This window comes from Cariama cristata, unplaced genomic scaffold (assembly GCF_000690535.1).
Source record: "Cariama cristata isolate BGI_N322 unplaced genomic scaffold, ASM69053v1 scaffold3089, whole genome shotgun sequence".
Classification (NCBI taxonomy): domain Eukaryota; kingdom Metazoa; phylum Chordata; class Aves; order Cariamiformes; family Cariamidae; genus Cariama; species Cariama cristata.
Window position 1 is genome coordinate 1 of NW_009633855.1, and position 17,843 is coordinate 17,843.

At 37.9% G+C, this 17,843-nt stretch overlaps 1 protein-coding gene across 1 annotated transcript; it reads left to right on the forward strand.

The window, feature by feature from the left end:
* The first annotated feature begins 262 nt into the window (after positions 1 to 262).
* On the forward strand, positions 263 to 1,436 carry LOC104166825 (potassium voltage-gated channel subfamily D member 2). The gene has a single exon (XM_009706905.1). The coding sequence runs from the start codon at positions 318 to 320 to the stop codon at positions 1,434 to 1,436; it is 1,119 nt and encodes a 372-aa protein (XP_009705207.1). The 5' UTR covers positions 263 to 317.
* Positions 1,437 to 17,843: the final 16,407 nt, after the last annotated feature.

Consider the following 17,843-nt stretch of genomic DNA (forward strand, 5'->3'; position numbering starts at 1 on the left):
CTCGCGTGGACCTTGTATCCAAAGGATCTGGCTGCTAGAGTAGCTGCTTTGAATACGTTGGTTTCCAAATGTCCTGATTTATGGTCCTAACTGGCTAACCGGCCCCTGGAAAGGATATTCTGGGATGAAAAAGGGGAGGAAACGCAAAGGAAGCAAAAAGATTTTCGGTTAATACTGCAAATCACAACAATGTTCAGAAATTCTGTTGCCTCGAAAACGTGTGAGCATTTGTATTTTTCTTTTCCCTCTCTATTTTAGTGTCTGGACCAGAACTGGCTCTAGATTGACTCCCTTAGCTGTAGTAGGTGTTTGGGACCATGGCAGCGGGAGTAGCAGCTTGGTTACCCTTTGCCAGGGCAGCGGCCATAGGATGGATGCCAGTGGCCACAGGTCCCATGCCAGCCGCTCCGCGGCAGGAGAGGAAGCGAAGCCAGGACTCTCTGATTGTGCTGAACGTGAGTGGCATCCAGTTCCAGACGTGGCTGGACACCTTAGAGCGCTACCCCGACACTCTGTTGGGCAGTTCGGAGCGGGACTTCTTCTACCACCCTGAGACACAGCAGTACTTTTTTGATCGGGACCCTGACATTTTCCGCCACATTCTCAACTTCTACCGTACCGGGAAGCTTCATTATCCCCGCCAGGAGTGCATCTCGGCTTACGATGAGGAGCTGGCCTTCTTTGGCATCATCCCTGAGATCATTGGCGACTGCTGTTACGAGGAGTACAAGGATCGCCGGCGTGAGAATGCTGAGCGCCTGCAGGATGATGCCGATCAGGATCATGCAGCCGAGAGCTCCCTGCCCTCAATGACAGCTCGGCAGAGGATGTGGCGGGCCTTTGAAAACCCACACACCAGTACGCTGGCTCTGGTCTTCTACTATGTCACTGGTTTCTTCATTGCTGTCTCTGTTATTGCCAATGTGGTGGAGACAGTGCCCTGCGGGGTAAGCCCGGGTCGCATCAAAGAGCTGCCCTGTGGAGAGCGCTATGCTGTGGCTTTCTTCTGTCTGGATACTGCCTGTGTCATGATCTTCACAGTCGAATATCTCCTACGTCTGCTGGCGGCCCCTAGTCGCTACAAATTCGTGCGCAGTGTCATGAGCATCATTGATGTGGTCGCCATCATGCCGTATTACATTGGCCTGGTGATGACAGATAATGAGGATGTCAGTGGGGCTTTTGTGACACTACGAGTCTTTCGTGTCTTCAGGATCTTTAAGTTTTCCCGCCACTCACAGGGGCTGCGCATCCTGGGCTATACCCTGAAAAGTTGTGCCTCGGAGTTAGGCTTCCTCCTCTTCTCGCTCACTATGGCCATCATCATCTTTGCCACAGTCATGTACTATGCAGAGAAAGGTTCATCAGCCAGCAAGTTCACCAGCATCCCTGCAGCCTTCTGGTACACCATTGTCACCATGACAACACTGGGGTAAGTGCAGCTGGTGGTTGGTTACGGCCAACATTTCAACAACTGTATTGGCACAAACGGAAAATACTGCGTGTTAAAAAAAATGTTGATAGCAAAAGTGCGAAGGTAAGTTTTCATTGCAGAACTTTATGAATACGACTCATCACTTCTTTCGAAATGTTTCACACCTACAAGTGAGTAAAAGTGTTGCTGAAGTTAAAATAACCCACACCCCAAAACTGCAGATAAACTGAAAAAGCAGACAGCAAAACAAAACAAAGAGATCTTGAAACTGTTTGGGTTCCTTGCAATTTTTGCTAACATTTTACTTGGTTTTGGGTAGTGAAATCGGAATATTTTATGAATATCTGTGAGTTATCAGTGGATTTTTGATGGTGTAATGTGTTTGCTGACAGGACTTGTTACAGTGTTGCTGAAGTAGTGATAATTATAAGGAGAACCCAAGTGCGATCTTTTAATTTCATCATGCTTAAAAGTACGTGGATCTGCCATTTTGTTTGAAGTGACGTATCGATGTAGACTTGGATTTTGATTTTGGTATTACGAAGTGATTTGTTTTCATGAAAATAAAACAGGTGTAGATACATCAATCTTCACAAAAATTATTCCTGATGTTATGTGAGACACCGGATAAGTTTCCTGTGATTTCCATGGACCTGTAACTTGTAAATGACAAGCGTCAAGCTACACTGCCTGGTGACAGACTCTGGAAAATTATCTGAGGAGGTGTGAGGCATATGACAGATCAAGCATATGTCTTGCAACATAATTCTAATGGCACTATACATTCCTCCAGACAATTAGGAGTTAAAAAATGCCATTGTTGACATTAGACTCCAATGCAGTTTAGTGGAAAGGTGGGAGATAGTATTATTTTATAAAGTCTCTGATACCAGAGTCATACTGTATCAGCTGATTCTGTGCACCAAGTTGTAAAATGCATTTGTCTGTAATTATAACGGGGATTTAGAAGGTTGACTAATTTGAGAAGACAATTTTTTTTCCCGTATTCTTAGTTTTGAGCTGTAGAGTATCGTCTATGAAACTGAAAATTTCTTGATACCTTAGAAGCTGTCTAATTATGTAACAATTACAGATATTAAAAGACAAACTTTTCACTTTCATGAAGCCCATCATTTTATTAGTCAAACATTTTGCCACATCTTGTTGGGACTGTTGAGATTTATGAAACATGTTTAACTTTTAAGTTTAACAAAATGAAAGAGCATTATTGAACTATTATGAGAAACTTGATTTATTATGTGCAATTGTAATTTAGTTGGGAAACGCACATACAAAATACTGAAAAAGATAAAGGGACTGTCTTATGCCACCATTTTGTATACAGGGCTTTTATCTTCAGCGTGGTACAACAAATGAAGATAAATATAGTGCATTGTAAATATTTCATACTACTTGTAAGGGCAAGTTATGCTAAAAAGGAGTGACGAGCTTTGGGGATTTTAATGTGCTTTTTAGGTTCCTGGGTTTTTTTTGGTTCTCATTTTCTTCTGGTAGTGACAAACTGAAGGGACAAGTTAGCAGAAGGAAGAATTTACACGTGCTAGCTAAGTTCCATAGTCCTGTATTTTCTGATGCTGATACTTTTTGCACTATATTTTTAATTAGAACGATGAGGATTTCAGCAAATTAGGTCTTAAGAATTTACCAATATTTGGAATGTGTAATCTTATTATAAAAGAGCAGGACCTGGTCTGTGTTTTTTGTAACAAAAGGTGGGGTTTGGGGTCGGGTGTTTTGGCTGGTAAGGCCCGTTTGGGCAGTACTTGTCCATGGTACTGAACAGAATTTTGTCTCCGTTTTATGGCCAGTTCTCAAACGATTGCGATGTCAGTGTGGTATCTATTTGGCATTGATATGATCTGTTTGTTTCTTTCACAAAAAAAAAAAAAAAATGAGTTCCAGGTTTTGAGGTATTATTTTGAGTAAAATCTTCAAAATTATTGATGAGATTTGAACATCATTAAAAATCTCTTTGAATAGAGCCTAAGAACCTGTTTTCAAGTATGCAGCCATACAATATTTAGGTCCTGAGGGGAAGAAAAAGGGTAAAAAAGAAAAATACACTCATACTTGACTCCTTTTTCAAGGCAATTTGCAGAGAACTTTTCGAGCAGGTTGTACAGAGACCCAAGATTTCACCCTCAGAAGTTCAGATATGATAAGCTCAGATACGACAAATTTCTGGGAAATCTTTAATCAATGCATTAGCTAGATGATGTCCTTTTAATAACATCATCATAACAATATAAGGATTATCTATAAATGTTAAATATGTATCAATAATTTAAATAGAATTAACATAATAGAAGCTTTGAACTCTTTTTAGTTGATGGAATAATTACAGAAAAAGAGAGGGAAATTACAAGGAAAAGCAGCAAGGGTCAGTGAAAGCTGATTGTAATTAGTACTGCTACCTTTGCTCTGTGCGAAAGCTTCCCGTCTGTTTACTAATACTGAACTCCCGTTCATTTTTAATTTTAGTTTTAGCTGAATTAGAGCGATATAAATGGACTCTATATGAACAACTTTTCTCGTTTAGCAACAAAACTAGCTGAAGTCTTTGCATATTAAATGGCAGTGGCACACAGCAGGTTATGTGAAATGTTACAAAAATACATGAAAGCTAATACCGAATAAAAGCTTAACATAAAGTTGAGGTTTTGAGTCTTGGTGTCATTCTTATATTTTGCTAGATAGCAGAGGTATTGAGTAAGCGACCTTTGCAATTTGGGGAGTTTAAAAAACATAGATTAAATTTTCCTCTGCAGAGTGCCAGTGACTTCAAATATTACTATATTTTTGCCTCCAAGGATATCCCAGCTATTAACTGTTCTTGACTGCTCAACTCAACTAGTGCATATTTGTACATAGAGAAGTTACAAGAGGGAAATGAAAGAAAGGGAAGGGGGGGGGGGGGGGGGGGGAAAAAAAAGGCTGAGAGAGAGAGGAGAGAGAGAAAGATGACTCTAGAATAACAGCATGCACTCTGCCAGAAACTGAGCTATCTGATTTAAAATTTCACATTAGTGTTTTATCAGTATTAATTCTGGCAAAAGCAAAAGTAAAGTAGAGACAAGGGACAAGAAGGGACAAGAGAATAAAATTGAAAGAGGTCACAAAGGAGTTTGTGGAGATTCAAGATAACAATAAAACACATAGAAGTTAGGGGCATAAAGGTCGAGACACAGGGTAGTGTAAAACCTGCCAGACAAAAACTGTCAAATCTATTGAATTGGGACTGGCAGACTTACATGGGGGTTTGCGAACACCTGCACCCATAATGACACAGTTATGTCACTTTCTGCTGTCACCTTATAAGCTGGTGAGGTTTTGATGGTGTAAGGGTAATGTTTGTTCCCAAATCAGGCAGAGCTATAGTGTAGTTTATGTTTTATAAAGTTGTTATACTTTAAGTAAGAAATACAGTGCCCTTCTGTGACTAGTTCTAAAGCAATCTCACTGCTATATTAAAATTCTGTATTTATGGGCTTTACATTCGGTAGCTTTGTCGAGTGATACAGTACTTTTGTAGATGATTCCATGAGCACAATACCTTACGAAGGGAAACTTAAACACAAGACTATTCGTTTATTTGCTTTGATTGCATAAACTAGAGGTGTGTCTTCCAGAAAACATAAAGCAACTGTTAATTTTTATTATATATATATAATATATATATAGCCCATAATGTATGAGGAAACCAGTCTAAGATACATCACATTCCCTGAAGACTTTATAATCAAACAGGTGACTGGATGTGACAACAGAAAGCCTCCAACAGTGAACAGGGGAATAGGGCAATGGATTTCATTTTCCTGCATATTCTTTTCTCTCCCATATTCACTCCTTTTCCTTTCTTATTGCACCCCACAAGTATATTCCATCTATTTTTCTTCACTTTTCTTTCAAACTACCACTTTCCACAGTCTTCTTGTTTAGGGATTTGTCTGCTGGCTTGACACCTTTCCTCCCTTGTTCAAGACAAGTTTAACGTCTGTATAAAGACTCTTCTGGTGTTATTTTTTCTGCTCCTTTGTTCCAGATTCCTCATTCATCCTTCACCACTAGATCAAATCTTTCATTCATCATCATTGTCATTCATTTGACCTGAACTTTCCTCATAACATTTTTTTTCTGACCTTTATTTGATAGATTTTTTCCTTATGAACATCATAAAATTTCCACAGCATCGCTTTTTTTTTTTCCCAAATGCCACACACATTATCTTGTTTTCCTTTTCTGACCATTGTGAGTGCCTTTAGTTTCTGATGGTCTCTGTGTACTCGTTTGAAAACATCCATCTCTTCAGAACTTGTATTAAAAGTCGAGTTCAATAAAATCTGACAAGAGAGCACAGAATTAGAAATACTTGTTTTGTGAACAATTTCATTAAAAGTTTGGAAATACTCTTATGATGAATATTGTAAAGGTAGAGATTAGCGAAGTTGCAATATTATTTCTGTATCTCTTACCTACATATTGGCTCATTCATTCATTTTGTGTTTGATATTTTCAACCCTGTTTCAAATAGCATTTTTCTATTTTTGTGTTCTTGTATACAACCTAGTGCATTTTGTATTTTACAAAGATGTTTGATGTCTCAAGTCTATTTTCTCTTCACAGCAGAGATATTTAACCTGAATAGTTAGAATACTATGTAACAGAGGAGGAACCAAGTATAGTGTAATCACCTTCAAAGCACAGTACCGGATATTCAAAAAGGGCTCCAGGGAGAATTCGAAATACTGAAAAGTAAGGGTCATTTTGATGGCCGTAAAAAAAATTATTTGTTCTCTAATAAGAAGATTACTCAAACTCTATTGGGCTGTTGTTGGCTTGACAGAGAACAGGAGTCATTATATTCTTATTTAGTTGCACTGGGGATGGGTTTTCCTGTTCAAAAAAACCCTGAAGATCTTTTAGAGCAACAGGAGTTAGCTTACCTCACTGATTTTTCTGGAGCATGAATTTCCTTACTTTGGTTATGAAAAGCATGAGGTGGTGCTTAACAAAAAGATCTTTCTGCTCAAAATCTAATTTGTTTGCTCCTTTGGTGGAAACAGATCGAATTTTGTTTCCTTGTTGTTTATTGTGGATCAGGAATAAGAGCAATGAGATTGGTGTGGGCCAGGATGTAGCAGAAAATATGCTGACTTAGTACAGCAGAACAAATCGACTCAGAGAGTAATTATGACTGGTGCCTGATCTATTAATTATGGCCTATCATTCAACTAATCCTCAGTAAATATTGTGATTTTAGTAAAATCCTTACGTGATCAAGCCCAAGAAGTTCAAACTGAGTGATGACAATCTGTACTTGACTCACATCATTGTGCCTCTGTCTAAGAAGAAAAATTTGCGATATAAAAGCCATATAAATCTATGAATACAGTATTAGAAATAGTACTATTGTGCAAAAAAAATCTGGAAATAGAAACTGTATTCCTGAACATGGGAACTTATAAATACTGCCGAAATAAAACGATTATCCAAAATAAGTTGAGAACATCTTACAGCTTCAGGATGACAATTAACTTTTCAGGCATTTATAATAAAGTCTAATGAACTACTCCTGTTACTTGATTTTACGCCATTATAGTCCACTGGTAGCGGTTCATAGTTTGCATCGTGGTAAGCCGATGAGAGAAGAATCTGGTCCAGCAGGGGTTAAGTGGATAGGTTGTTCAAAAGAGGGAATATACATTAGAAATACAGAAACAAAGTTTAGATTCAGCCTTATCAGGTTTCATCAGTTACCTGACAACAGAGCTGACAGAGTGATGGAAAAGATTCTGTATATTTCTGTATCTATCATTTTTCAGGCAATAGATGGGAGCACAGATTTTTGTGCAAGACATAGTCTTTAAAACATCTTTTTTTCTGCATTGCTCATGCAGTAGAGGAAAGGTTTTTAAATTCATAGAAAGGGCTTTGAAGTGATAGTTCTATGCTGCGTTTCCTGCAACAATAGTAGTTAACATGCTTGGACTTTGACCCCTATCACAATTAGTAGCCTAAATTCTATCATTATTTCTTAAGTATTTTTTGCTGAAGCATATGATTTTGATCTTCCTGTGCCCCTGGCAATGATTTATAATCCCCCTGTAAAGTAAAATAGTTGTGGATTTTGTTTTGACAAAAAAAAAGAATCCATTTTCACCAAAGTAGACAAAGAAATTTGCGTTATTTCCACAGCATAGACTTAAATAAATGTGAATTGAGATGAAATACAAAATAGTGCTTTTGACTAGTGCACCTGCTGTGCAACAGGTGTAAGTGTTCTGTAGAAAAATACTGGGTACAAATGTTTACTCAGGTATCTGGAGTATGAAGGCTCAGATTTAAACATGAGCACGTATGAAGATTATGTGACCAACACATCAGTCATAGAATATTTTAGCTTCATTTAAAAAAAAAAAAATTCCAAGATTCTTCTCTGTTATAATTCAGATGAGACTGCACTCTTTTTCTCGCACCAGCACAGACACACCTTATGCATTATTAGAAGGCATATCTTAATGTACCGTCATCAGTACAGAGTTCCTACTACCATCAGTTCAGATTCTAGCAGTTAAGTGCATTTACAAAAGCTAATAAAACATTAAAAGACTGCTATCTGTGTAAATATTAAAGATACAAAGATATTATTCATATAAGCAATTGCGTTCTTTGTGTATTTAGAAAAACAGTTTCCTTCCTTATATTCCACAGCGCAGTATTGTTCCCTACTTGTCTGCAGGTCTCCATCCTGAAGGTGAAAGCCTTTGGAGCCACTGTGTAAATGTACTTAGTTAGGGCTTGATCCTGCCCTCTTATGGAAAATGGGAGGTTGCCTAAAAACCTACAAAAATGTTATTAATATGAACAAAGTCACATTTTGCATATTGAAAGTATTTAGGAGCAGGACTTTGCATTTCATCCCTGTTTTTTCAGTTTCATCCACTTTACTGGTTTCTTTGATCTGGTTGGCTTAACGGTGAAGTCAAGTCTTGGAGACAGAGAGATCTCCTGGGTTTATTAGTTTATAGGAGCCAAACACTGCAAGGAAGATTTTTAAAGGCATTTAGGTATCTGGAGGTGCAGATAGGCACTCAGCTTGAATTCTCAAAAGAGGCTTAGGTGCTTAGAAACACAAAGGAGAACAGTTGAAAGCAAGTAAGCTGGGAAACTAGGTATCTAGTCACCTTAGAAAACATAGTCTTATATGCACAAGAATAACTGCTGGGATAAGTAGAGTACTGTACTGAGACTCTGGGTATGTCTTAGCCCTATCAGAATCGAATGGATCTTACGAGGGTTCAGGATTTGTTAAAATACAATATGCCCTATATTCACATAACACTGTAGAAGGACATAGAGTGTTGTGTGTATGGTATTCTTGGGAAAGAGGAATAAGTAATTCAAGGGGAAAAAAAAAAGGATAATATGACTGAAATAGCAGTGTAAAGCATCCAAGGGAAAATATGGGGTTTGATCCTAATTTTCTGTCTCCGTGTTTTTCAAACCAACAATTCAGCATTAAAATGTATGCAAGAAATGTGAGTTATGACATGCAGATATTGTTAAATTAATGAAAAAGTTTTTAGAAACTGAGTGCAAAATTATAAAACAGTGTTGGGTAGGAGATTCCATTTTTTTCAAAGAAACATCCAACCTGAGGTTTTACTGTTTTCAACAGGTCTCATATTTAGCTCATATACAGTAAATTTGTGAAGATGCCGATGTGTGGTACGGAAAGGGAAACAATAATTCTCAATTTTGACCACTGCAAATTCATCCCCTTCTCTGGTGTGCTGGCAAATATTTTTATTTTGTCTCTTTGATTTTTTTTATGTATATTGTTCGTAGACTTAAGTGGGAGGTTTGAGAAGTACTTTGCCTGCATTTGCTTTTTCTTTTTTTTTTTTTTGCAGTAATATGAGCTTTGTAAGCACGGTCTATAGCTCTGCTAGTTGATTTTTACCTTAATGTGTGTTCCTAAATGAAACATCTTTAAAACACATTTCCCTGATTTTTCCTGATTCTTTGTATAAGAAGTTATTTTCTTGAGGTAAGCATCTTGTATCACAGGTCTTCCTCTTTGAGGAGACATTGTGATTTGTGAGTTGACTCTTAACCAGATGGTATCTAGCTCAGCTTTGTACTAACTACCACTTGCACTAAAGCTTCATATCAAATATTAACATATGAAGCAGAACTCCCAATATTAAGAATCCTTGTATAATTTTTTCAAAATATGATCTAATAAAACATAGTATGAACATTAAACCAAAAATGTTATAAAATCTGTATCTGTGTAAATAAATTTGGCTGTTTGATTATTGAAGACTCGTTTTCTGTAGATGAAACTTCCTATGGTATAACAGACAATGCAAACTTCTAGGAATTTATTTAATTAGTCTGAGTACTTTGGTAAATTAAAATAAAATGAGTATATCCCACTACAGTTTTAAATCACCTTGGATAAAAAAATAACTGTGAAACTCCATAAAGCTACTTATAATGATCTAATTTTACCATAATACATTAATATGCTTTGATTAATTATTATTTTGGAAAAAAAAATATTTTGAGGCTAAACCCCAACTTTCTTCAAATGTATATCTAGAGAGACGGATTTTTTTGCATTGTACTGGCAGATTCTCAAAATATTTTGGCTGATATACAAGGAACAGTCTTTCAAGTTATCACTTGCAAGCTTGACCATCCAGGCATTCCTTGTAAATGGCTGAGAGTCAGACTGTGAGGTTGTGAAGGATTTAATTTAACATTGTGTAATAGCTCAGAGTCTGAAAGTGTCTGCTGCATCCTAACTCATTGCTTCTTTCAGTAAGATGAACCAAAAGAGTTTTCTATATGAGAGCATATGTAATGTGAGTGGGATCCTTAACTTTTTATTGTTGTTACTGTTTATCTCTCCCTTTTTTTATAACCCAAAAGAGGAATTTTATTAGTGTGTTAGTGGCCTTACTTTCAGTTTCTGCAACTTTCATCTCTCCCACTTGTAGACAGTTAACAATTCCCTGAGCATCCTTATCAGCTATGGACAGCAACTACTGCACTGTGCAGGGTTGCTTAGGAACAAAATTGATGCTCTTTGACACGGTGGATTACAGCTGCAACATGCTGGTCCCCAAACTCTCCTGCTTCCCACAGAGGAATGAAAAGCAGAGAGGTGGAAGATGCTTTCCAAATCTGACTGTGAAGAGGGTATATACTTTTTCATTTTAGGATATCTAATCATTTCATTGTTGGTAAATAGCAGGTTAAGAGTTGTGGTCTTTCTGTTGAAAGCACAACAGTACCAAAAATCTTTAGTAACAACTCTTTTTAACAGTAATTTTGTAATTTAATTATGAAGGTATCTTGTATTACTTATAGAACTGAGAATTTTTAGCTTTTCTAAGCTTTTTGGTTGGCTTTGGTTATTGATGCATTTGTTCACATCAGTTGATCAAATCTGTGTTGAGACGTGGATATCAAAGACTAGGGACAGGCAGAACTAGACAAACAGAGTATGTACACCAATTCTTATACACCCAGTGAGAGCTAGATAAGTTATAGGTGCAGCTATTTCTTGTGTTTATTTGATGCGTATTTATATAAAATGAGACTTTGAATATTGTAAACTCTACAGCGATTGAGAATTTAGTTAGTATTTTCCTTTTTGGCACCTAGATGGAAAACTTCAAATAGTACAAATTGAAGCTTCCCCACAGACAGATAGTTTAGATTCAATCGATCCACAGGCTGGCTTAATGATTTGACAAGCTCAGTATTAGTTATTGTCCAAGTGAAAGGGAAGGTCAAGTTTTATCTGATTTGCTTGTGAACACAGTAATCAACCTGTAGGATGTTAATCTGTTTCAAAAGGTGCTGAGTTTTAGAGGTAGATATTATAAAGGAAGCTCATTACAAAAAATGTGTAATATGTGATCCGTATGCTATCCTTCTTGGGCCATGTTCTACTTCTGGCGCTGCTCTCCCTTCACTCCATGTCAGTCAGATCATTGCAGAAATGGTAGCTGCTGAAAGACTGCAACCATTATCATGCATTTAACCTATGGTTTATTTTCTTCCAAGGCCCAGACTTTTGAAATTGAATGCATTAAGTCATTGATGGGAGAAGTAATGTTGCTAGTCATGCTGGTGAGCCCTGCAGCACGGTTCAGCCTCTTGCCCTACCAGCAGAGCGGTGACAGCCTGGCTCCTCCTCTGGGGACAGGCACAGCTGTAGCCCACAGATGATGCTGACTGGTTGTGTCTGGCACACGCAACCAATGATTTTAAAATACAGACACCTTTGTGCAGCAGTGCACATCCGTAAGATAAAAAACTAATTGTGAGAGAGGGTGATAGGAACCAGTTTTGCTTCAGGTCTCTAGGAAAAGACAGAAAAGAGTGCCTTGAGTGAACTGCACACATCCCTTTGGATGCAGCTGCCTTCTGGCCGCTGTCTGCCCCGAGCCCTCTTCACACCGTGAGTACAGCACGACGTCTGTCAGGCAGTGATCCACGGGAGTGGATTTACAGTGGGTTTGGCCATGCAGTAGGAAAGAGATTGTGGGTTTTGCAGCACTTTCCCAGAAGGTAATGTGAGCTTTCTCTGTTTCCCTATGTGGCTACCACACCTAGTGTGCGCTGTTTGCTACGTCTTTGCAAACAAATTAAATAAATACAGAGAAAAGTGCTAGATGATGTGGAGTACTGGACAGGACAGTGGTTTGAATTACGGGTTTGGATCCACGTAAGTGGATTTGGAAGATTCTCGTACTAAAAGGCTGAAAACAGGTTGGTTCATTTCTTTAGCGTCAATGGTGTATCTTCTGCCTTAATACACTTTCTGATACCTATTTTCCAGCTCACTAGCTATACCCAGAAGTTCCTTTGTTTTCAAAGCAAACAAATCAAATACAGCAGAAAGGTTTCCTTAAATAAGCCTTTCATGTTTTCTGTATACACTTCTCTTCCCAGTCCCTATGTCTGTGTGGAAGGATATAGCTATAGAATTTATAGATTGTATCTTAGGTGTGTGGGCTTTTAAAGGAGACAATCAGGACATACAACTCTTTTAAAGGAGACAAGTAGGACATTGTTTTTTTAAAGTAGACAATCAGGACATACTGTACAATAGAATTATTATAGCAGAACCTGGAGGTGGAATTCAAACTTATTTCTTTGCCAGTTGCTTACCATATCTGGAAGGTATCTGTAAGCCTTGACTTACTCCTCCAAAAGTTAAATCCTTCTGAACTAGTCATCCTTGTCTCAATTAGGAGGTAATGAAGAGAAGCAGGCATCTGGAGGTGCTCATTCCTCTGCACTGAGTATAAATGAAATTTATGATGATTAGCAGAGACTTAAATATTTAAATACCAAGTGAAATGGATGAGATAAATCCCAGCCTCCGTGTCTAGCTGGTTGGGTCTAGTCTCCTTGTTCCCAGTTACGTAACTCTGAAAGGCCCATAACACATTCCTTTCAAAGATAGTAGCAGAGTATGCGCTTGGGATTTGATGACAATTCCCACTTTATCAAAAAGGCAATGTGTCTGCTACATTTAAACTCAGAATATTCTTGTTTTGTGTAACCCTCAAGGCTACTTCAGTGCTTTTGCCATTTTTTTTTTGCCTTTTCCAAACAACACAACAAAAAAAATAAATTTGAAAAAAAATAATAAGGGGTTTTAATGTTTCTGCTGGTTCCGAAGAAGCCTCTAGAAAACTGAAAGAAACTGTAACTTTCTGTGGGAAACAAGTCATTCTTCAAATAGCAATGCTTTTGAATAAAGATACGGAGAGCTTGAAAACCTTAACTTCAGAGGGTTGTACACTATTCGTGTTCTTCTGACGGGGAAACCAAAAGACTGATTCACGTGTTTGTCTTGTTAACTGTCTCACCACTGTCCATTTTTAAAGTGTCCCAGTGAGAAGATGTCAGGCATATTCCCCCATGCCATTATTCTAGTGTCTTCTAGGAGGTGTCAGAGCTCTAGACTGCAGTTAGGCATTGCCAATGCATAGCTCTGAAGCAGACTGAAAATCTTAGAGACACACTGAAATAAATTTCAGTGGGGACACTCTCCTCATTGCAGTATTCATTTTCATATTTAATTAAATTTTAAAATTACCATTTTCTTTAAAGCTGCCTCCAGACTGAAGCACTGCAGAAGCTTGAGGGCCACGAGAGAGGATTATGGTCAAAACTGCTTCAGAGTTTATGTCTTTCTCATTTACCTTCTGAACTTTGTTCACTTTTCTCTGAAAATCATACCAATCTCTCTGGTGAGGAAATTCTGTAATTTGGTATGAAATCCTGTTATCAACAATGAATTAGTTTAACTCATTTTAGTTCGTCTTCATGTTCTGCTTTTCCAGAGTAGCAAATCTCAAATTTGCCAGCTAGTACAGTTCCACACTAGTGTGAAATAACCACATTTCCTTCAGTATGTTTCTCTTTTGTGTAAGATTTCATGAAATTATGTTCCTTTTTGCATTAAATAGCGTATTAAACTTTTTTTTGGGGGGGAAGAGATGAATAAACTGCAGAAGAAATAATATTTCCTCTTTTTTTCCTTCAACTAGGCAGCTTTATCATAAACTTCCAAACAAGCTCCAAAGCACAAGTGCTATCCTGCACCACTGTACCACCCCAGAAAGTTTGCTTGTCCTTTGGGGGACAACAGTGGTTATTTCATAATTTGGGGAAATTAATTTTTATTTCATTATATTAAAAAAATAATGCTCCTCCCATTTGCTGTTCAAGTAAATGCTTTTTACAAGCTTAAGAGTGATGATGTTCATGGGAGAGTATGTCGACTCTTAAGCTTCTTCCTTAATTCTAAGTTTTCCTTGTATGAAGATATGTTTATTTACATGCTTCTGAGATTTGAAGTGATATTTTTAATATACCGATCACTTTTCCTCTGTCTTAAGAAACAGATTGAGAAGAGGGACCCATGCAACTTGTCTGCAGAGAAATTATTTGCCTAGCTAGTCTGCTAGAGAAATAGATGAAGACAGTGTTAGAAATCTGAATGGCTAGTCCTCCAGGAGAGCAGCCCCATAGTGACTGTCGTTCTGCGCCAGGTTGGGCTGGTGGGATGTGAGGTGAGAGAGGGATGGTACAGGATTCTTTCTGGATCTCGACAAGGAAGGACCAACAACAAATGGCTTAATAAAACCACTGTTTTCATAAGATAGAGTAAAAGGGATATAGATAGCTAGTAAATCTTATGTCCCTTCAGATGCTGGGAACCATACATTCATGTGGCATTGGATGGATTTTCCCACAGCACACTGCACAGACCCATCCTCCTTTTTGGTCCTTTGTGCTACTACATAACCTATTTTTATTTTTTTTTTTTACAATAAAACAGCTCTATTCAGAAAGGATGTTCTCATGAGAGCTTCTTGCTGCACTTTTAGATGAAGACAGAGACGCACCAGTGGCATAATCACAGGTACTGAGTTGCCTGTGGGCTCCTCTGTTACAATGATCTGGTCAGGTTTATCCTGCAGACAAGGTATTTGTGTGGCATGGCACAGCCTGAAGGCTGGGATGGACATGCAGCACATGCGTACTGCGCTTACTCAGTTTCACTGTTACGTGGATCATGAACTCTTCCATGTACTGTGGTCTCCCAGCCAGGTTCACTACAACAGGTTTGTGGTGCGAGGTAGAAGAGTGATATACCTGTTCACAAGTTTTCGTTACTGTAGTGTAAGAATTGGTAACTTGTCTACTGATTCTGTTTACTGAATTTGATCAGAGAATTATAAAAAGTGCCAAGAACTTTTGCAGTCAGACTAACATAATATCAAGATGAGGCGAATATGTTCAATTAAATATCTAGAACTTTTTCCAAAAGAAACATTGTATTTCTTCTAGAAGTTTCACAGTAAAACTTCAAGAGCTCTTGCCATGTAAGGTAATAGAAAATCTATTCAGGAATCTTTGAACTTTTTTTTCTTAAGTGAGAGTTTGATAAAACCAAAATGTAGTTGGAAAATATAATTTATGGATTTCCTGTTTCCAAAAATCTATGAATGAAAACCACTTATTCTTTATTCATTTTTGTTTAGAAATGTAGAACGAAAATTAGAAATGAAATGACACATTTGGATTGTTTGATAGGAATTGCTTTTGGGATTTCAGTTCAAAGCAATTTTGACTTTTCATCCATACATGAAATGGAGAATATTTTAAAGGAACAATGCTATGAGAGAACAATTTCATCTTATGATGAAAGACCATGTTCCAGCCATTACTGTTGCATTCTTTTTTGACTGAAAAAAAAAATTAGAAAAATTAATGGCAAAATATCCACCAAGAGAAAGCTCCAGGGAGACCTTAGAGCAACCTTCCAGTACCTAAAGGGGCAGACAAGAAAGCTGGGGAGGGGCTTTTTCCAAGGGCAGGGAGTGATAGGACAAGGGGCAATGGATTTAAACTGGAAGAGGGAAGATTTAGATGAGATATAAGGAAGAAATTCTTCCCGGTGAGGGTGGTGAGGCAGTGGAAGAGGTTGCCCAGAGAAGCTGTGGCTGCCCCATCCCTGGAAGTGTTGAAGGCCAGGTTGGATGGGGCTGTGAGCAACCTGGTCTGGTGGAAGGTGTCCCTGCCCATGGCAGGGAGTTGGAACTGGATGGGCTTTAAGGTTCCTTCCAACCAAACCATTCTATGGTTCTATGGTTCTATGTTTCTGTGAAATACAAAAGATACACCATCTGCCTTGGGAAGTCCTTAAGCTCCAGACTGCTGAAAACTGAGAAAGTATAATGGGGGAAGTATCACTATCTTCTTGCCTTTGCTTATGTCCTACCCATGTCATTTGCTTCTGGCCACTGATAGGGCATTGGATTAAATGGCTCCTTCATCTCATCGTTTCATGTTCTCAGTTAATGGAAAGGACTTAACTGTGGGTTGGATCAGGCTTAGATTAGGGAAATAAACTGGTTTATACTTTCTTCCTAAATTCTTCTAAAGAACCATGGGTGATGGATAAAAGATAGCTATTCTTAAGTACTACAGGTTCAGAGGGCCCAGGAATATCATAGAGCTTGAAAACTGTGCAAATAGGAAAACAGCTGCTTCAAACTCACAGATATTTCTTACCTCTCTATTTTGTTCAGCTATTTACATAATCAAAGGTCGTAATCTACAAGGTGATGAGAACTTATGTCAGCCTCAAAACACTTAAACTTAATAAGCATTTCAATGGAAGATGAATAAATGCTGCAGCACCTGGGAGTGCTGAATGCCTTGCAGGATTTAGTGCTATTCACTTGATCCAAAGCCCATGGAAATCAATTAGCAATTTGGATTTGACCTGAGAGGACTTTGCATCAAGCTTGTTTATGAAAAACTCCAGCAAGATATCGAGCAGGACAACAATTATTTATTTCAATTGTCTCAAACTCTAAGGATTTAAACCAAACTCCATGGCAGTGCAACAGGGATTACTGTGATGTGTATTGTTATCAGTACCTTATACAGAGATAGGGTGAAAAAAGTGAAAGATAGAGTTTAGTTATATTTATTGAAGCATAGTTTCATCATCAGAAAAACAGTAAGATAATAGATTACAACTTCTGATGTAACAGGTTTATTCTGTCCACAGTTTATCAAGAGGAAACTCTTTATTGGAAGTGAATAATATAGCATCTCCTCTGATAGAATGGAGGTTGAGTCATACAGGGGATCCCTCCTCAAGAATTTCACAGAAATTGGTCATATTCAATACTGGAGTAGGGAATTTGCTCAGAGTTTCTTACAGTTAAAAGATGGACAAGTTGGCGTATTTTTTTCCTTAGTTTACCAAAGTCTTGTTAACTTACAGAAACTTTCAGGCAACCTTGAAAGGATATCATGCATTAATAGCATCAGAGAACATGACAGCCAGAGCCTGATGTAACTAATTTTGGACTGGTGTAACAGTGCTATTTAGAGCAATAAAGGTTTTATCCGTTGGTTGATCTGTTTACTAAAATAGTAGGTGAAAAATGTGCCATATTTTGTATCTCCTCTATCCTGCTGGCATAAAGGACTTTTAAACTGATAGTGTTACCTGTACTTTGGGATTGTCCTGCTTAACTATATTAGGATAAGGTCATACATAAAATGGACATAAAGAAGAAATACTCAGTTCCCTAACAAGAATCTGTCAAACAATCAGTTAAAATGAATGGTTGACTAAGGCCTGTACGTATCAATGGCACAATGGTTATTATATGCACTTCTATGCTTGCTTGCCTTTCCACATTAAAATCCATCACTCCCGGTGAGAAGGCCCACAATTTCTTAGGTTCCTCCCATACATGATGACCATTAGTTAAATAATTTGTTTAATGAAAAACAAATAAACTTGCAGTTAATTTCTTTTCTG

Coding starts and splice junctions, on each gene's coding strand:
- LOC104166825 (XM_009706905.1), top strand. CDS start 318: ATGGCAGCGGGAGTAGCAGCTTGGTTACCCTTTGCCAGGGCAGCGGCC.